The sequence below is a fragment of the Zeugodacus cucurbitae genome, chromosome 3, assembly GCF_028554725.1.
Source record: "Zeugodacus cucurbitae isolate PBARC_wt_2022May chromosome 3, idZeuCucr1.2, whole genome shotgun sequence".
NCBI lineage: Eukaryota > Metazoa > Arthropoda > Insecta > Diptera > Tephritidae > Zeugodacus > Zeugodacus cucurbitae.
Genome location: NC_071668.1, coordinates 855,481 through 877,935, shown reverse-complemented (window position 1 = coordinate 877,935; position 22,455 = coordinate 855,481). Strand labels below are relative to the sequence as shown.

General features: G+C 35.7%; 1 protein-coding gene across 12 annotated transcripts in view; it reads right to left on the bottom strand.

Moving 5' to 3' along the window:
- The window catches only part of LOC105209683 (protein split ends), a 55,778-nt gene that overhangs the window by 29,518 nt on the left and 3,805 nt on the right, over positions 1–22,455 (bottom strand). For all 12 annotated transcript variants that reach the window (XM_054227273.1, XM_054227271.1, XM_054227264.1 and 9 more), the window contains one exon: positions 14,230–14,496. In XM_054227273.1, coding sequence (XP_054083248.1) covers positions 14,230–14,321 — 92 coding nt within the window. In that variant the 5' untranslated portion in view covers positions 14,322–14,496. The remainder of the gene's footprint in view (positions 1–14,229; positions 14,497–22,455) is intronic.

Here is a 22,455-nt window from a genome sequence, read left to right as displayed (position 1 = left end):
CACATTGACGCATGCACACACTCTCGCACACTTAGTCATACGCATACATACATACATACTTTCATCCATAAATAGCATCTATGTTATCATAGATGTGTGCTTTTCAAGCACATCCACAAACGCTGTTGTTGTTGCTATTGCTACACTTCTTTCTGTTCTGGATGCCATTTATGAGGCCAGGTGACGATCCACTTACGACACAAAGAGACATCTCATATATTGACTCCCATGCAATATGTACATACATTTTCATACATATATACATATGTATTGCAAAAGCTATGTTACGCATACATCCAAACATATGCATGGATCAAAAGCTGCGAATTTTACATAAATTCTTTTTTCTTCGCAAAGTCAAACTATTTCGACTACTCAATTCAGAGCTCCAGTGAAGAGAAGGCCCTTAAAGGGGCATGCGAGGCTCACATGCTGCGCAGCCTCTTCAGCAGTCAGGTCCTTTTTTAAGGATGCGTCGTCTCAAAAAATGAGTAGAATAACTCAAGATTCCACAACTCCGTAGACCAACTACTGGGTAGAACATGACTGATTCTTTCCACTTTTTTAGAGTAAACATCAGCATGAGAAGAAAGCCCTATTTGAATGTCAAGTCTGGAAGCTTTTCAAAGTTGGGTAGTGGCTATAAAAAAGAAATTAGAGAAATTATAGAAAATTATGTAAATGCAATGATTGGCACATAAAAAGACGATGTGGAGTCGATGATTATAGTTTAACATGGAAATGTTCGAGGCGCTCGTAAATAATGGCCCACAGAAAGTTGAAAGAAGCACAAAATCAACAAAACATACAATATTGTATGGAGAAATTTGAAATAAACAAATAATGGGAATACAATAACGAAAAGCGCTCAAAATATCTGTGATTCGACATATATTTACATATACACATAATGTTTGTTTGTGTGTTTATGCAAAAGCACACAATGAGGCCATTAGTCAGCTGATACTACATATGTACATGCATACATTTGTGCTTATATACATATGTATATGTAAGTTGCGCGCACCGCTAGACACCTTAGTGCAATAGCCATGAGCCATGAGTCTATAAATTTGTTCATATGTTTGCATGCATATATGTATGTATGGTATGTCTGTGGCATAATAATAATAATGGTGACCGTTGCCACAGTCACAGCACTGCTATAATAGCATAAGTCAATGACATTTGGAAATTTTGTAGGTGAGTTGTGGCTACAACCACACCGCCATAGAGGCGAACGTCACGAACAGTGTGGAAACAAAGAAGAAAGACCGCAACGACAACAACAACAAAGCAGCGGCGAGCAGTGTGCAGCGACCAAATACAAAAACTTCATTTCAACTTTAACACTTCAAGTGCCGTCAATGAACGCTGCAAGCTGACACTTCGATGCCGAAGCTCAGGCCGAAGCTTCCTGTGGCCCATGCTGAAACACTGCGCTGTAAAATGACGATTGTCAACGTACGAATGTAGCAAGAAGTCAAATAAACATAATTTGATTTGTTTACTTTTCGAGATTTATAATTGCTTAAAATAGGCTTTGGAACTTCTGTCGAGTCAACCATGAAGTGGATATGCTACGGGATATGAAGTATATCCCGTGATTTCTGTGAAAAAACCTCTATACACAGGACCCTCTTTTATGGCATAACGTAAATGTGGGTACTTTATGGCTTTTACACCTCGTAGCAAGAGAACTATGTAGCTTTCCTGAGTGGGCACACTGCCTTCTTAACAAAATTGAACAAAGAGACAACAGGGCTAATTGTTAGCTGTCCTTGCTTGGCTGGTATTGGTAATATAAGACTTTGATATGCCAAATGTGGACCTGTTTTAAATTTCGAATTGTAGTGCTGAAGTGATCTGTCATAAATTCCAACTATTCTAGTTATAAGCACAAATTAATCAAGTTACAACCACCGATAACTATCCATCGAGTCAGCAACTAAAAGAATCGTTGAGAAGTGTCTGAAGTGATCATTTTGTACAGTAGATGTAACAGAATACTGTCACAAGGAAAAATTTTGTTCTGCATGTAATTAGATTATCTATAAAGAATTTAACAAATTGTATTTATAATCAAAAAGGAAAGAACAATTTTCAATATCAGAAGCAGCTGTGGTAGCAATCAATTGAATACTGGAGATAATTGATGAAGAGAAGAAGATTATCTAACTTCACAAAAGATACATTACTACTATTAGTCTGTTGACTAACTAATAGCCTCAGATAAGCACTAATTATGCTATGCATTTCTTCCACATCTGACTTTATATTGCAAACTCTCTCGCTGATTACATAAATAATAAAAGTAATCAATTAGTTCAGCAGTATTATCTTGAAATTTTAAGTGTTCTTAAGCCATAACGAGACAAACTGAGCTCAAAGAGGACACGATCATTAAGGCGTTCAAAGCCAGCCAAGCTGCTCAGCACATTTAACAACAGTCGGTGCGATCCGGGGAGCGATGGGATCGATCAAGTAACAGCCTTGGTGTTTTCTTTCTTTATTCATTTTCTTTGGTTTTTATATTAGCTTAAACGGAAAGTTTTTATAAGCACGTCTTTCATACGAGTATATGTATCAACTATTTATATTTATATATATGTACTCGTATGTATTTATAAACAGTCGCAATACGCTATATACTTAAGTTTGTATAAGTGTATACATATATGTATATAAAGACGCTTAAAGTAGCACAAAGCCATAGTGATTGCTAAAGCATGCCTTAAGTGCTCGTTAAAGTTTATTAAGATCATTTGGAGAACTTCAAAGAAACGATTTTAAATGCAAATTGATATCTGCTCTTTTTGGAGACCACTCTTTGTCTACACTTTTTAATGTATGGGTGGGCGTGGGCCTGCGTGTGTGTGTGTGTTCATTTTGGTGCAAGATTAAATGATTTCTATCATTTGGAGAGATGATACTTTAGTAGTGTTGCTGTTGTTGCATTTAGAAAGCCACACCAACGGAACACATTTGTTTATTTTTATTCGGTTTAATTATATGCAAAGATTGATATGTATGTATATGTACATATATACAAAGATGTCACTTTATAATAATTATCTAGATATAATTTATTTATTTTCTACATTTAACTTTACCATTGTAGTTTATAAACAAATATGCGTATGTAAATTTAAATATAATTAAGCAGTAGAAATCGAACCTTATGTACATACTATATGACCACTTCCAAGTTCAGTATAAATCAACTGTTTAATGAAGACAAGTGACCAACGCTTTATTCATGAATCTTTGAAATCTAATGTCAATATGCTAAATACGTGTATATACGGTGTGTGTTTGTATGTATGTATGCGTTTTCTAGGTATGACAACTGATATTTACAATAAAGAACCGCATAGAAGTCAGTTAATAAGAAACCAAACAGGGTCCGGTCCTCTTATAGTTTTATTATTTATACTTGGCTGTTGTTTATCGACTTTTCAAAACAAAAGATTCATGGCCTGTCTACACACATACATATAAAATACATACTATAGTAATATTCACATAAGATAAGATGTTCATTCTGTGTACATCAATGTGAAAAGGAAGCAAAATGTCGACGCTCACACGCATACACACACACACATATGTACATAATTATATATTTATATAAACCAAATGTATGCACGTGTATTTGTTGTTCATTGGCAATAACCGGTTTACATTTCTGGTATTTTATGCTTATAATTCTCCGTCCATCCACAATGTCTGCACCTCTACACACTTTATTGGCGAGTACACACACCGCAGCACATACATACACGACGTACAAAGTTGTTATTTTACACACAACAGGTACATTTCTTGTTTACCTATCCAGACTCCACTCTTTTCGTACATTGTACGCCGACCGGTTTTTACCTGCTTTGAAGCATAATTTTCCTTAGTGATTATTGTGTTAAATATAAACGACACTTTGCTTGTTTGTGCCTGAGTTTGAGGTAAAAAGGTGAGAATCGCTTCTTCGAAAAGTTATATTGCATTTGATCAGAGATATTTTTTTTAGAATATGTACGTAATACTAAATTTAGTATTTTATATGCTCATGCATACAGTACAGATCAAACGCGCTGGACAAACAACTGCGGATATATTTATATATACAATCACATACCACAACAATATTCATATTCAGGAAACAGTACTACCAGAATGATACAGGGATGTCAAATCAAGATGAAGTCTTCAGAAATTAAAAATAAAATATACATTTTCCACTACAGAAGTTACAAAAAAATCTAAACCTTTATTTCAGGAGATTTCTTTACAGAAAATTATAAATTTAGTTCTGCCCAAAAGCTGGACTTTAAAAAAAAATTCCAATGACATAAATGAAAGTTTGTCTCATTTAAGATTCGCTCACCCACGTTCTTCAACTAAAATCGAAAAAACTGTAAAGGGCAGCATCTTAAGCTTCTTTAAGTATAATAATCGCTTACAAAGCACTCATAAAACGTTCATCTGCACTTCGGAGTTGATTTTAAATGCGTATGTAAATATTTATGGGCATTATTTTATGCGCATTGCGGTATAAATACTCGTATGTACATGGAAATAAACGTGTCCAAATAATGACCAAATTTGCCGATATCATTCACATATAGCACTTTCAACACATAATACGAGCAGAAATAGAGTGAATGCAAACGGTTAGTTTTACAATCATAATTACTGAAAGTCGGTCAAGTACCGATAATTCACACATGTATGTATGTATGTATGTATGAACGCATGTATTTAGTTTTGACTGCCATAAGTGCTCGAACCACATGCTATTTTTCACGCTAACACAAATCGTACCACACCACGTTGCCCGTTGCCGTCCAATCAAAACTGAAAATGCCCTATTCCCATCTTATCTTATCGAATTCATGTGATCTAATCAGTTTGTTATGTTCACTATAACTGCACATATATACGTACAATACGTCCTTATCACCTAATGGCAATGTGAAATTGTTTTGAAATGATTAATTGTAGACCAGAAGTAAAGCAAAGTAATAAAACACTGAGAAATCGCCAATTGTAGGATTCAAGTAAACCTACAACGACCGACTCGAGTTCAAAATGAACTACATATGATATCAATTTAAATGGTGTATGTGAGCTTAAACATCTTTAAAGGGTATGCTGAATTTCTGAAGACACTAAAAATATAAAAACTACACGAACAAAATAAGTAAATTAAACAAAATAGTTCCGAAAATGTATTAGTACATCGATGAGGAAAAATCATATTCATTTGACTTTTTCCATAGCCACTCGTTTTTTACGTCTTTGTGACATTTAGTTGAACATATGAAGTCATTATCTCCAGAGGTATTCGATGGTGGAAATTTTAAGAGTTTTTGTCTATTAAAAAGAATTCCACAGATATTGCGTTTAAGCCCTAAGATTCACACACACACACATACATATTTAGTACGAATGTTTTGCCTACAGACACAACATATGACGAAATCGTCCTTATCTCTCCCGGCTTGACAAGCAAAGTGAATGAATGTCTTTATGTATTGTCGACATATGCCGATTTACAGTCACATATATGTATATAACCCAGCACACATAAAAATTAGTTATCGGACAGATTTGATTGAATAACGAAGAATCAAGAGACGACGGGCAAGCAAAGCTGAATCAAACAAAATGAAATATATTTTGCTCAATAGAATTCTTATGGAGCTCTCTTTGACTTTGTAAATGCGGTCCTGTTCAAGTAAAAATAAAAACTTGTTCATTACATATGTACATATATTTTTGAATAACTGATTCCTCTTATTCTTTCCATTGTGTTTCTTTAACGTTTTTGGAATATTCGAAAATTCTCCAACGTTTGAACTTCAGTTTGCTGGGATCCGTAAGCATATAAATGAGTGTTTAAATGGCCATAATCTATGTTTTTGCTATTCATACTCTGCTAATAAGTTTCATAAAACTAGTAATTCCAGGGCTGATAACACGACAAAACCATCTGCCATTTATAAAAAACTCACACCCACATTCATATACATATTTATATACAGTGGAATTTCTCTAACTCGAATCAACTAACTATAATCCACAAAAAAACTTCGAGTTAGAAAGACTTCGAGTTATAGAATTTTCACTAAAACATACAATTTTTCAAAAAACTGTAAAATATAGATTTATATCCAGTTTTATTTATTTACTTGGCAAAAATTTTTGTGGACATACGATAAAAGATGTTTTTTGTAATTTTGTTTGTTGCAGTTTGCTATTGTTTGGCTCTTGAAGTCTGTATCCCATACCTTTGTTCCATGATTTATGCAATCCATAAATATAATATCATATTTTTTGTTCGCCTCCATACGTTATAGAGGGACTCTTTTGAAATTCTGCCTCGATAGTACAATTTTAAATTTTGTATAATGCCCTGGTCGAAAATTTCGATTTATAGAAGGAAATTTGTATGAAATTTGAATTCTATTGCCCATTCAAGAGTTCGATTTATGGAGATCTTCGAGTTATAGAAGTTCCACTGTATAAGTATTTTTTGCGATAAGTGTGTTGATGTAAACGGTATATAGTCCCAGCAATATTATTGCGTCGCAATATCCAACGAGGAGGGTACGACTGTGTTGGAGATTTTTTTTAGCACCGACGTGCAAGTTTTATGATTGCAATTTTCGATAATACTTCCGTGTTATGAACATCAAAAAGCGATAAGAAAATATTGGCTGCGTATATAAAAGTACTAGTGGCCCCATGTTATGACTCTAGCCATTGTCAAAGAACTATATACCATAATTGTATGTAAATGATTGCAGTAGTTTTCAATGATAAAGGATTTTGGAAAATGAAGAAATACCACAAACAGATTGTCAAACAACGGGTGTCACACTAATCATATCAATCATGTTTTTTTAGAAACACATGGGGAAGCAACAAGTAATTTTGCTTGAGTTCGACAGGGCGTATGAGTAATATTCAACTGATCAATAGGAATATGCCTATATTCATTTATCATAAATATATATTGCATAACAATTGGCGTATGGACCAGACCACGTCCTAAAAGAAACCAAATCGACCATGCTTTGTCATGCCAAACAAACGTTTGGTGTAGGCTCTAGACTCATAGTCTCTCATTTATGTGCCCAACCAATAAATAGTAGACATTCTGAAAAAATTAAAGACAATAAATTCGAGAATTGCAAATTAGTATTAATTCGTTAATTTAATTTTCTTTTGATTATAATAACATAAGTCATACTATTCAAACGCATATAACTCGCATGTGGTGATCGAGAAAAATTGTGAAATCTATAGGTCAAACTATGTATTTGGGCGCGAGAAGAGCTTCCCGATTCTTTAGATGAATGTTTTTGATATCCTTCAAAAGCCGTGTAGAATAGAGTTGACCGATTGGAAACGCATTGCTGTTTCACCTGCTGGTTTCAATCAAATATTGATTTTATTTGAGGCTAATAATTATAGTTTTCATGTATGAGTTTGGTGCAGCCGTGTGTGAAACCTTTTGCGCTTTTAATAATAATTTATTTTATCGATTTTTCTATCAATAATGCGGCGCATCACGAATGTTATGTACATGCGAATGCGAGTTGTATGTGAGCAGATGTGTCACTATTGAACAATTTGACTACATACTTACAATTATATATGTATATATATGTATCTAAGTATTTGATTGTAATGTTCCTAAACTGAATGCCATTAGGAACAGAAAACTGAAGAAAAAAGCGAACGAGGCTATAATTTGATTTTGCATTTGCTTACGTGTCTGTATTAATCGAAGCGAATAGTGATTTCGTGTATATTTTATCTTAAATAATTAATATTGGCATTTTCCCAATATTATGGCTAAGCACATACCTATGTACGTACATACATTGTATCTATGTACGGCAATTGACGTCAGTCGTATATTGAATTTTATCGCATAGATTGTAATTTTCTCATTGCACTCACACACAAACATTCGAATATATATGTTTAAGCTATGTAACTGCGCTTTATAAGCACACTCAAATGTAATTAAGCTGTTATTATTTCATTATTTTTAACGATATATTATACTAAGCATACGTAACCACTGTACAGAGTTTTTTGAAACCCACTGTGATTAACTCAGCAAGCATGTGGTCAATATTTTGCTCAAACGATAATATGGATATTTCATATTTCGTTGATAAAGAAGGCTTCTTAAACTGTAATCGCAAATATTCAAACAAATTGCTTGGAGAATTCCAAATATATTATACATAAGTGTTAGATTTCTGCGCATGTTCTGTAGCATTAATTTATCGAATTTACTGTTGCTTATATAATTTTTTTTTTTAATTTAGGCGTATATACTCAATTCTGTTAATTAAACGTACTGAAGACTCCCACACATATGGCAAACTGTTGAATAAACCGCGGAATCCAAGGCATCTGATAAAGCAATGGGCGAATCGCCTTAAATCTTGTATTAATTACAGAGGTTTAAGTCGAAATATGGGCGTCATAAATAGCAATATACATACATATATACATACGTCAATTTAAGCACTATACACACATTCCATTCAGCTAATATACGAGTGTATGCATACATGCATAAGTATATATGTAAGTTGGGTTATTTGAGAACTTTCAATAAAAATTGTACCAACACAGTGTTTAGCATGAATTCTTTTCCAACACACATGAAATAGTATACAATACATGTATGTATATGAATGTGGGCAATAAATGTATGCTGTACGTGCCTGAGTATGGCTTGAATTCATTACACAACCGGCGACCACAATTTGCCGAGCGTAATTTGAGACTTTCGAAAGGTGTTGCGCATACCGCGCGGGCACTTTCTATGAATACGTACAAGTATAAGGGAACACTCAGCGCTACTTCAAGAACAAAGGGTCTCAATAGAAGATCGCATTATGTTCGACATAATAAGATATTGTGCTTAATAAGCGAAGCTGTCAGCATTATGGTTTTATAAAGTATTTCTAAATAGCGTATATGTATGTACATCCATATGTGGTAAAATGGAACTTGAAATAACGGATGATCAATAAATATTATCGTGTGTTTGGGAGACACGAAAACTGCGTCCACAGTATTAATTCAATATTTTTGCATGAAGAGCATTCAATCTTTCTTCATTCGACCCATTGGAAATTTCGAGGTGAATTTAATTCAATAAAATTGTAGTTTATAAAAAAGTTTTTCTGCGCATTTTATATGTACAATAAAAAATCAGATTTCTTATTTCCTTAAACCAGACTTTCGATTGATGATTTCATTCTTGTAAATCTCGATAATCTCGGGCTGCGGTTCATACTAGTTCCAAGGTTGTTTATACATATATAATTTTACATCACTACCAGGTATTTAGTACCACAATGGACTGAAGGAAACAACGTATTTATTCAATATGTCATAATTACCAGCCGTATACCGAAAAGGTTTTTGAAGAAATTTCTATAAAATCTTTGGGTAATTTGCTATCTGAGGCTATTACAGTTTCTAAACAGTTAAAAATACACTAATTTTGCACGTTTCTATGGATTTACATATTACGTGAATATTTCCTATATATGTACCATTATTATATTCGCTTTTTCTGCGAATAAGCACAAAACAAGTGTATTTGTACCTACACAACAAAGGAAAGTTTCAACTTTAAAACATTTGAACAAATTTGCTTAAGTATGTAAATATATTTTTATATGCATTTCCATGTATGCCAATTCGAAACAAATATATGTACATATACATATGAATATGTCTACTAAACACACTCGTATCTGTGACCATTTGTGTAAACAATCGCAAACCAACGAGTGACTAAAAATCAAATTCAGAAAATACTTTTAACACTGACTTGGCTTAAAATTGTGACAGCGAGAATGCAATGGAGGTGGGCTCGAGTGCGACTGGGCCGGGAGAGCAGTTCGTCGCAGCCGAGTTTGTGGTGTGCACTGTATCGCTCGGAAATGGCGAAATGAAATTTGCTCACATCTCTATGGAGGCTCATGCTAACCTACAGTCAATCTTACTCGCCATTCGGCGCTATACAAATATGCAGACATACAAACGAACATATAGATTAATAAATCTATATATGACTGTGTGTATATATGTTTATATAAGTGGCATTTCATACGCCGAATGGTGTGTTATTCCATTCCATGTCTGGCTTTGCATATGTACTTATAGGTGACTATACTATATATGTATGTGTATATAGTTGGAACTTGTACTATTTATCAATATTCGCATGAGCGTGTTGGTGAGTGGGGTACGTGCATCTGTTTTGCTCCACCGCATGACTCATTTTCCATTACCGCACTACACTATCCAATAAACAATTTGGCTTTTTCGTGTTTTGACGTCGCCTCGCTGCTGCTGAATCGGCTGATCGCTCGACGTCGTGCCGAACGCGTTTTTTCATTCGTTTTGCTCAAGCTGCAATTAAATTAATTTCTTACTGCAATAGCTATGAACATGTATGAATTTATATAGCGCAGCTCATACTTACATAGTTCTTGGGTAAACACGAGTGTAATTTTATACACATATTTACTAACTTACATAAGTACGACTATGGATGTGTGTGCTAAGTTTTTGCAAATACAGAACATTCATTGTCTTACGTGAATTTATTTCTTATTTAATTTCTAAGGTTCCTTTGACGTTGAAGAAATCTGGATTTAGTGAGCTGAATTCGTAGTTAACGACAACTACATTTGCCGTTAATATTTATAAAATGCTTGAATTTATTATGGCAAAATCTTATTCCATTACACGACGTTTTGTTAGAAACCTGTAATATCCGAGGTTTGGAAACATTTGCTATTAGTGAGCAAGTTATTTTGAAAACAAAAATAGTTATACCAAAAATAGTTATACACCAGATTAAAACGACGATCCTCTTTACGACGGCTTTGCAGGAATATTGTTATTTGACATTTTCTTCCAAGAGAATGGTATTATCTTTTATAAGAAACTGTTCTCTATCTGACAAGGAACCACCGTCCGAGGGGGGACTGACTCAAATCTCATAGGAAATGTTTAATCAATCGAAAACTTTTATTTTCTATTCAAAAAAAAAGTTCGGCTAGTTTGTCATTATGATAGATGTCTAAATAATAAGTACATTTTTATAGATTCTTATGTTACGAAGCGCTTACGAAACAGAAGTGTATTCGCAATTATAATATTTATATTAAAATACTCGTACATGTTTAATTAACCGAACAAAACAGGCACACATAGCTTGTTAACTTGAGTAGCCCAACTATTTTAGCAGGAATGAATACATGGAATATTTACATACATACATAGCACTACATAAATTAAGCATCGGTGGATTTAGATCACCATAAATAATATGTACAGTGGCTACTAAAATTTCTTAGTGAGATGTTGGCGCTTTCGGGAAGTGGCCAACACAAAATGTCGAATATTGGTTGTGGAAAAAATAAACATTACGCCATGAGTTGCACATACATGTGTATGTATACATATCTGCAGGCATATACCGGTAAGGTAAAGAAAAAAAATTGTTTTGAAAAAATTGTTTACCAAACGAGTATCCGCCAGATACCTACTTGTCGAAATATAATGAAACTATTCGACTAGCGAAATAGCATCGGCGGAGAACGGCAATAACATTAACAGCGGCAACAAAGACAACAACAACAAGCAATTACCGTGAATTATGTATACCAAAGCAGAAATGAAAAATAAATAGTATCTGCGAATAACTCGAAATCGAGAAAAACAAAACGGTGACGGTGATGAAAACCTACACGAAAACACAAACGAGAACTAACACATTCACGGCCACACAGCCTACAAAAAAGGTAAACACGCACACAGCTGCGATGCGAATAGATAGATGGACGGACGGACGGGCAACAGACGGTCGCAAGGGCCGAGAAGCAGACGTTCGGTGGCGGGCAGCAGACAGGCAGACAAGCGAACCATGACGTGTAGAAATAACCTGAAACTCAGCTAAAATTACTACAAACAAACAAACAAAAAGGCGAGCAAATTGTAGCTGCTTCTTTGTATCTCGCAGATACACGCAGCAAGCATGAACACACCGACAGCCAACAGCCGACAGCAGGCAGAAAGCAACCGACAGCCCGCCACAGAAACTGTGAGAGCTACATAGAGCCAAAGACAGAGCAGCTTGGCAGCAGCAAATCGTAAATGGATTTATACAAAACAACATTGTCGACGATGCGACGTTGCCACATTTCACACAGCGCGCATTATTGTGGATGCGCACTAACCACCGCCGCTACCACCACCTTTGATTTCATATTACCTACGAATACCCGTACAAACACACGACGAGATACTTATTTGTATTCGCCCGAATCGTACTTTGGCACACAAGCGTTCGTGCGTAGCTGATGGCTGGCTGGCTGACTGGCTGAGTAACGTGCACTCATCGCCTGTGCCGATACCAACAACATTTGACGACAATTACCTACTCGACGTACATACAGACATACATACATACGTGTTGTTGTGTGCTTGTATTTGTTGTTTTATGTTTGTTTTTATTCCTTGGCTGGCTGACTGGCTGGTTGGTTGCTCGGTTGCTTGGTGAATCGCTTGGTTGCCGTCGACTTCATTTGGAAATGTGACTGTAGTCACCAGAGTGAAAAGACGGGCTGACAGCAAAACAAAAAACATAATAAAAAACAACAACAACAGCAACCGCCAAGTTAGTGGCAGTCGATAGTCACAGCGGTAGCGTCGACGGCAGTTGCTTTTCAACTCCACAACTGGGAGTTGTTTTCGTTACTCATGTGACGCAGGCGAACACGAACACACATCTTATTTGTATGTAGCTTGGATAGATTCGTCGTATATGCTTAAAACAACTTCAACCATATACCCACCATATGAAAGACTGAAGAAGGTCAGAGGAAGCGAGCGAAAGAGGCCCAAATCAAGCGAGGAGTTTTACTGGAAAACATAAACAGGGTTTTATATTAAGAGCAGAAGAAATTCGCAGCACCGCAAGTCGACAGTTGCCACTCGTCATCGTTGTCCACAGAACTACTAGCTGGGCGGTTTTTACTACAAATACACGCGTGAATGTGTGCGTATGCGTTCATACAGGAAGTCCAACTTCTGGCAATACCGCTTTGGCTTTGTATCGGCTCCTATAGTAGTGAACTCAACTCAACAACAAACTTTCATGGTTATACACACATACATATGTACACATGACATCTAAATATGCTTTAACTTATGCACTTATATGTCAAATAAATTTTATGAATGTCAATATGTACAATTTATAGAATGTCTGTATGTACATATGTATGTGTGTATATTTCCTTTAACGCCTCGTCAGCTGCTGTGATACTCCTGACTCTCGTCCGCCCCTGTTTGTGTTCTCTTACGCAAAGCAACTGTTTTTCTTCCATTCTTTCTGCTGGCTATGACGCCGATGAATATTTCAAATTGAATGGGGTGAAATTTGCGTTAGGAATTTATTTGAATGAATGAACGCCTGTTTTCGAAATTGTTTTTGATAAGAAATGGCTTCGGTACCACATTGTCGTTCTACGCGCGTTAGTACACAGGACTTGGTGGTAATAGCGATATATACATAAGTATATACATATCTACTATGTACATAAGCAAATTGTGTTTTATTGTCTGGAAAGCAGATATAATCTTAACGAAACACAAGCTTAAGAAGAGCTATCAGTTCGAAGACACTGCTGCAGCGAACTCTTTAATACTTATTTCGCTCGAATTCCTAGCAACTAACTGAAACTTATTTCAATAATTATTTATAAATTAATAAAAAAGAATAATATATATATCTAAATATATATGCAGCCTAGGGATTGATATCTGTAATTGATTGTGCAGAAGACAGAATGTACTAAAACGAAGAAAATCTACGAGCGACCCTTGAGAACTCTATTGCTTGTTTCTACTTTACTCCGGAAAAGTATATTTCTAAAAAAGTGAAGTACCTAACAACCTTCCGTGGTCTCACAGCAGATCTTTTGATTATGTATTTCTATATTATAACCTATACATATCAATAGGAGTGCGAAATTAAACATAAAGCTAGAAAAATGTATGTATATAGAAGCGTTGGAGACGTCTACAAAGATAAACGCTATTTTAAAATTCAAAAAGAAATGTGAATAAATTTAAATTTAATGAATGCAATTAATTCTAAGAGAGACTTACCGTTTTAAGTGTTCTCGGCTTTTTGTATCCTCACGTAATCTCGCTTCGGGTATTTGACCAAAACAAATTTTTCGGGTTTCTTCACGTACCATTTTGTTTATAAAACTTCATGGAGGCGACTTGTTTTAAGAGGGGCGCGCTCCACCCCATTCACTTTGGAGAACGACTGAATATTCTTTATGGTTACACTATTTTTTCCATATGTCGTCGATAGAATGCGTATAATCTGGATTTAGTATATTACAAGCACTGACACATGCACATGAACTGTAAAAAAGAGAAATAATAATTTGTTATTTATTTTTTCTTTGGATTATCATGTACATATTTTTGAAAATATTTCGTAATAAAATAAACAACATTTAAATCAATTTTTAATTAAATGGTAATTTAGTTTTCTGATTTGGACCTGGTTCCACAGTGTAATATTTCGAGTATATTCTGCTACTATTTCTGAAATCTCTCTTTTCGTTGACTACTTCTTCCTTCTTTTCGCTAAAAAGACTAAAACGAGAAGTAAAAAGTTTGCCGGCAACAACATTAATGTTTTGAATCGATCCATAAGAGCTGTTCCAACACTGTGCTATGTCTATGATGCGATAACACAATCTTCGAGTGAAACCCACATTTTTATGCATTCTATATCTTCAATTTCCTCTGGATCTATATAAATTTCGTGCCAATATTGGGTCCTATCGCAGAATTCATTATGAAGAAAGCTAAAGGTGCTCCGAATAACATATGTAAATGATAAGAACACAAGTACTAAGATTCCAAACATAAAGTCTTTCCAAGAAATTACTAAGAAAGGTCTTTATAACTCATGATCTTTCCATAGCCTCTGGCGTAAATGTGGGTATTATAAAATCTATGAAGTCTACAATGTTGCCCACAAGAGAATATGAGCGCATAACATGATATGATGTATGTATGAACATATAAACAGTCATACATACTTACAAACTCATTTATGGTCGCTTGTAAGTAAACAATTATAGGAAAAATGTGATTGTATACACATACATACTATATAACTATGTATGTAGGTAGATAGATAGATACTTGCATGTGCGTATTTATATTTTTCTAGCCAACAATCGACCGACCATCAACTTCTTACTCTAATTTGAACGAAGCAGCTACCTACCAACGTGCTTTTACGGCATTAGTATGGACACACATACATACTCGTACATACATACATAAGTATGTATGAATTCATGTGTAAACTAAGAGATATGTGCGATTGCTTGTGTATACACATGCCTTAAATACGAGAAGCACGAACAAAACATGACCAAATGTTGAAAATTCCATATATTTTATTGTGGCCGTTCAGTCGGTTGTTTTGTAGATAGTTGGGCTGCAGATACAAACCCAAACACACACACACATACACTTTAATTCAACTAAATTGGCTTGAGTTTGTGTGTGCATATAGCGCTGCTCGGCTCGTACACAATTAACGGAAACTGGAAATGTGGCAACAGCGCACGCACACCGAGGCAATGGCAAAGCAGCACAATAGATCTGGGCAAACAGCAGCGACGGCAGCGGCTACTGCAGCGACAGCGACAGCTACAGCCAGAGCCACAAACACAGCGAGAGCAGCAAGAGTCAAACATACATACACACACAATACGTAACGAGTGAATAGGGAAAAAAGTCAACGAAAACTGGCAACATGGCGAAATGTTTTCTCAATACGAGTATATAATTGACTAGATGATGTTTTTACCCGGCGGGAGGGAGGTAATGAGTGGCAAAACTTGCTGAGTATGCGCGAAACAGAAACAAGAGGAGAGAATTTTCGATTTATTTACATAGCAATGTTGGTAGATATATACATATGTATGTATGTATTCGTACTCGTATATATGAATGGCACTGTGTGCATGGCAATGAAGTTGATGAGTTGGTTGCCGTTTTGTAAATTTTTCTTCATATTGTTGTTGCTACTTTTATTACACTAGTGTGGTGCTAAGAAGAAAAAGGTGGTGAAGAGCACACTGACAAGCGCTAGAACGAGAGAGTCGATCAAAGTAAGCACTTTTATAGCTTTTGTACGTAGATATTTACGTATTTATATGAATGCAGATGCTCGTTTATTTATGTATGTTTGTATGTATGTACTAAGAATAGTGTTTGCCAGCTACACAGGGTGTCCCATAGGTGACATACACCTATGTACACACATATCTATGTAGTATATTGCGCTTGTGTGTGTTTGTATTTGTTTGGTTGTGTAGCGCTCACTTGAAGGGAAATCATGACAAAGATTTTTTCGAGCTGTTCTTTGTTATGGTTGTTGTAAATTTAGAAACGACAATCTACACACATGTACATGTCTATATATTAATGCATTTGTGTATGTGCGCGCATACAATATGTAAATTTGATGTTATTTTTCCTTGTAGCCCTATTGTTGCAATGCCCGGCTATGACTTTGTTGGGGTTGCTTATTCTTTCCTCACTATTCCACTTTTCCCACACATACAAATGTACATATGAATACAAGCTACAGCCACACATACATACATATGTAGAAATAAAGATAAGACCTTATACCTACGTACATGAGAACAAAGCAATAACACAGGCGAATGCTAAAGCCAAGCAAAATTCAGTAAGAAATCTTATTTTATTCGTTACGCAGTCTCCTACCTACATACCTTTCATATATATTCACATACATACATACATACGTGTGTTTAACTATCTCAAAGTGAATGTTGCCTACTAATTTTGTACAGAAAAAAAAAAACAAAAATAATATAATAATACGAATTATAAGGGTTGCGTCATTAAAAACAGAATAAAATAATTTTATCATTTATTGGAAATACCAATTAGCCTACGCCTTCTTGCTCAAAAGTAATACAGTAAATATATAATATGTACAATATTGATTGAGACTTGCAGATATTCATGGAAAAATCAACCAGATACATACGTAAATTTTAATTTTTGGCTAAAAGATATAATCTCATTTTATTCTTATACATTCTATGTATGTATGTGTGTATATCAACTAAAAAGTTTATATTTTGCAAAAGTAGTCATAATACAAACAGTTTCAGTTTGTATAATTATTTATACTTTAGAAAATTCTGAAAATATCGGTATAGCTAAGCTAGCTGAAGAGGACGAATTAGCTGCTTTGTGAAAAAACCTTTTTTGCTCAATGAATAAGAGTTTAAATTGAATAAATTAGATTAATCTTTATCAATTATGTGGAACTATTGTACCTACATATATCAAAACGTTTTCCTTGAGGCTTGTTTGATTGAATTTGAGTACAGCAATACAGAGAACGACACCTCTAGACATACGGTATTTCTTGAAATTTAATGTAACATTTCCAATTCAACTCTAAGGAATTTGGATTTGGGCCTCAAAAATACAACGAGCCCTACGTTCAAGAAACAATTTTGGATTCGTTCAAATCTATAAATTCAACGTTGAAAGGTATTTAACGAAAATTTGGAATCAGACATGTCCTTTCAGCTGACTGCAGCGTAAATATTAATATACGAATATTTACATAATAATTTTTTGAGAGTTGATATTAGAGAGATGACCTTTGAAATCAGCTAACTAGCTCTTATTTTAGTTTCAACGCATAAGCATAAAAGAATAAGTAGAGAAATAAATAATAATTCACTAACAAGATTTGGAACAGATCCCTTAGTGTGATTATTTGAGTATTGCATTTCGAAACTAGTCGGATTCACTTTTAAAACTCGCAAAGAAAATGGATCTATACAAGTTTATTGATTATGTGAATTTATTATTTACACCCATTTATATAGTATTTACCTTTAAACCAACTATTGTGGCCATAATTACAATGAATTTTTAAAATAATAATGTGGCCAGCATTTTGTTGTTATATTCATATACAAAGTTATATATACTATATTTACATTTACATTTACGTGTGTATGTTACAATTGCGTTTATAACCGCTCGTTGCAAGTATTCAATTAGTGCTGTTGGTGTTTTTGCAATTTGCCTCTGCCGCCCAGAAGTTGCAGCAATGTGGGAGTTCAAGTATACAACGTGACAACAATACATATATACATATATACGAGTGTGTTATAATGCATATTTGGCTACATTTATATGTACATATGTATATTATGTATTCTTGCATTCGATCTGCCCAAGCGTATGCCCAGAAATCCTTAAAGCCCAGGACAACGCTGACGTCGACGCATACGTTATGTAAAATATGATTGTTTGAAAAAAAAAAAACTAAATAAATACCAGGCACTGCATTGTTTTTATTTTGCTTTACGTGGTTATTTTATAGTGCGCAGACTCGGCAAACAGCACTCGTATGTATGAACAAGTAAACCTGCTCCAGCGATACAAAAACAATGGAACAGTGAAAACATGCGTTTGTCGTAGATGCGCTGAGGGTGTAGGGAAGTGCAGGACAGATCAAGTGGATTAATATGTTCGTTTATTCCAGTTATAGCCCGAGACCTGCACAAACAAATCTATAAAAACTGGCCGAACTAACAAGTGAGCTAAATTTCCGGCAGCCTGACTAGCTTGAGACGTTTGTGTTGCTCGGTTTCGAATTCGTGTTGCCTGCCCATTTGCATCACGTATCCCGGCCCCAGTAGTGCACATACACAAGCACATATGTATGTAAATACCATGTACTATTGACGTTTACCTCTGTGGAGACGGTGCAGGTTCCAAGCAACCCATCCGTGCACACAAGCACACCCACACAGGCAACACGAAGAAAATGCACCGTTCGTGTTTCACTGCACTTTTCGTCTCCACATACAAACATACAAACAAATGTGTGTTTGGACTTATGTGGATGTTGGAATCCATGCAAGTGCTCACCAGTATACAAGAGGCCCCACATTGCATGGAAAAACAACACATGGGCCATGTAAATACGAATATATTTCTGATAGACACACATACATACTCGTATGTATTTAAATAGCAAACGCACACACAAATGCTGTCTACAAATATATCTACGTTTATAAGTACTTTTATATAAGAGTTTATATACTTTCGTAGGTGTTGTTCAAGTGGATTGGTCGAAGTACGAGAAGGTGCCGCCACAGCACTGACGAGGAATATGTACTCGTACACAACTATAGACCGGTCGGTTGTGGGGCCATTTGCTCAACCATCCACTTATGTATGTACATTCAGAAAATGTGAGTTACATCAACACACCTACATACCAACTTATATTTCTCTGTATGTGTGAGTGTGAGCCTGTAGCCGCAGTGTGGTATTTAACATGGAGCTGGTGGCTGGCTTCGTAAGTACGCTACATGGCCCACCACAGTCTAATCAGTAATGGCAGCGCGGCAGTGGGGGTTAAAATAACCACCTTATTCTCTCTCGCATTACTAAGTACTTGGGACCATTATATACATATACACATACAATCATATGTGCAAACGCCACAACGTACAACCGCACTCACATCGACACACACACACACATTCACTTGCTCACACAATTCCGTCACATCAATCGAAGACCACGCAAACGTTACTTATACATCGCCCCTTGGCCTCACGACCCCCCACCGTAAGATGCAATTTATGTACGAGAATGTGTATGTTTGAGGTGGTTTTTTCCTGCTTATTTTGTAGCTTGACGCGGGCTGGTTTCATTATCGAGTCGCTTTGACGCTGCTGGCGCAGTTGGGGCCGCGTGCGAGCGCCTACACTCGTCGATGGGCTTTCTCTGCCATTCAGTCGCATTTAGTGCGCATTGGGGTGCGGTTGTTAGCGCGAGCGTTAAAAGATACCTTAGTGTTTCGATCGAATCAATGCAGATTTCACTATGCACATAGATAATCACACATATTAGCATTTAGCTGGTCGAACACTATATAATTTGGCGTTCTTTCCTTTATTTTTTACAATTTCACATCAAAATATGAATTTTTTTAATACTGGTCCACAATTTTACAGCATTTTACAAGAAAATATATTGAAAGCACATATAGTCATGTGAACAAGGGTCTGAAGTTTAGTTACGTAACGCGTTATTTCGTTGGTTTAAAATTTTAGCTGATTTTGCTTGTCTTTGGAACTCACTTTAGCACAATTTATTCCACAAATTAGATTTTTTATGAGCATTTTTTGAACATTTGTTTTACTTTTTAAATTCCAAATTACACACTTGTGAACGTACATACACACATAGCTACTTTCATTATAAATATGTATGTTCAAATGTATGTATGTATAAATAATGACCTTAGAAAATACCAAAACAAAAAATTACGTCACATTTCAGAAAAAAAAAAATTAAATAAAAATTGTTTTCGTGTTTTACTTGTGTATGTTTCTCTTCTTTTTTAAATTAATTGAATAAAACCCAAAATCCTATACCTTACTCGGCAACTACAGTCCCATAAGAACCACTTTAGATATAGGAAGGTATTCATTCTTATTGAAACTATTCTATTATGATGGCCGCATAGACTTTCAGAAAAGTTTTGTAAATTGTAAATATGAAGCTGGGTCAAGAAAAATTATGTAAATAGAATATTTCAAGTAATTTAAAAAAAAATAATTAAAATTAGTCGGAATTACATAAGCTTCATATTCACTTTAGCAATATCACTCAAAAAACTCAATTAACCATTGATTTGTTGGTATACATAAGGATGTAAGGGCTTAGAGGTCGTTGTAGGATATCGAATGTACAGTGGAAATCCTTGTGTCTGTGAACACTGACACGTGTACGGAGCATAAGTGAATCGCTGACAGAACGAAGTTTGCTCTATTACTTCCAAAATCTTCCAGCTTCACTTCATAATGGTCCCGAAGGTTCATCATGCATCGTAAAACCCGTTAAATGTTTTTAGAACTATATACGATTATAATCTAAGTACGTAAGGTCTTAAATTCTGGGCCTAAAAATTTTGGATTATATACTATATAAATTTGAATGTGTGTAGGTATGGATAGATAAACGAGATACATTAATTTAATATGCATTCACCTTCGACCCCTGTGTTTGGTCGGATGCAACACACTTGGTCGTGCATTCGGGAATCATTGTGCACAATGAGTTAAGTGCACACCGACAAGTAATTGTATAGATAGAGGTATATACATAGATATCCATGCAGTTATGTACATAGAATAGATATTTATTTATTTTATGGATAAATAAGCGACCACCAACAGCACAACCGATGTGATACGAGCATTACATAGATGTACATATGGAGTGTTTTATGTCTTTTGGGCATAAAGGCGAATTTACGCAACAAACACACCCTCACAGGCGAATGAGTTTTTGTGGCGCTTCTGCGACAAAACTATATTGTATGTGTTCTTTATGGGTTCGTGTCCAGTTCCTCTGTGGGCTTGTAACTTTCGAACCATCTCCTGGCCGCTACAATCCCCCTTGAATGTGTTTCGCCTGCGTCAGCGTTGACAATTATCCAACAAGCGATACTGCGCTCAGCTCGGCGTTTTGTGAAAGAGAGTGCGCACTACAATTCGAACAGAAAACGGTTGCAGCAAGCTGCAACTGTAGTGCATAAGCGCATTACCCATACACACACACTCATACAATCATGGGTATGTACATTAAGCAAAGTGGCATTAAAGTAGCGCAAATTGTCCGGACCGAAATTGTGGAAACTTTGCCACGGCAGCAGAAAGTGACTGCTGTCGACAGCGGAGAGTGCCGAATGCTCGGCGCTGCGTTCGGCAGCCATTTCTTGGCGCAAATTAAGCAATCTGGAAACGTTTGAATACGTGACCAATACTGAATTTGTAGTTGTAGTTGTAGCAAGAAATCGTTTTATTTGTCGGTATCCTATCTCTCGTTCCCATTTCTTGGCTGGCTCTCAGCGCACAAACCAAGCAATGCGTTCCATTTGTTCAGAAATGCCAGTTCCCAGCGAATAACGAGTTTTGTCGTTTGTTGCTGTCGCTCGACTTTTGCTGCAGTGCAGTAAAACTGAATAGCAAAGCAAAGTGGAAAGCGGTTTAACGTTGTGAAACGAATTCGCTATATACATACATATATATATATATGTGTCGTTGTATGTTCATGCGCCAGCGTCGTTAATGCTGCGAAAAACGTTCATAACACGTTCGCTATCTCGCTTTTGCGGCCGAAACATCTCGTGTCGCACCAAGTACTCGCTACTACTCGCACATAACGCTGCGTTTGTAGCGTTGACGCGACGAGTAAAGCCCCTGCAGC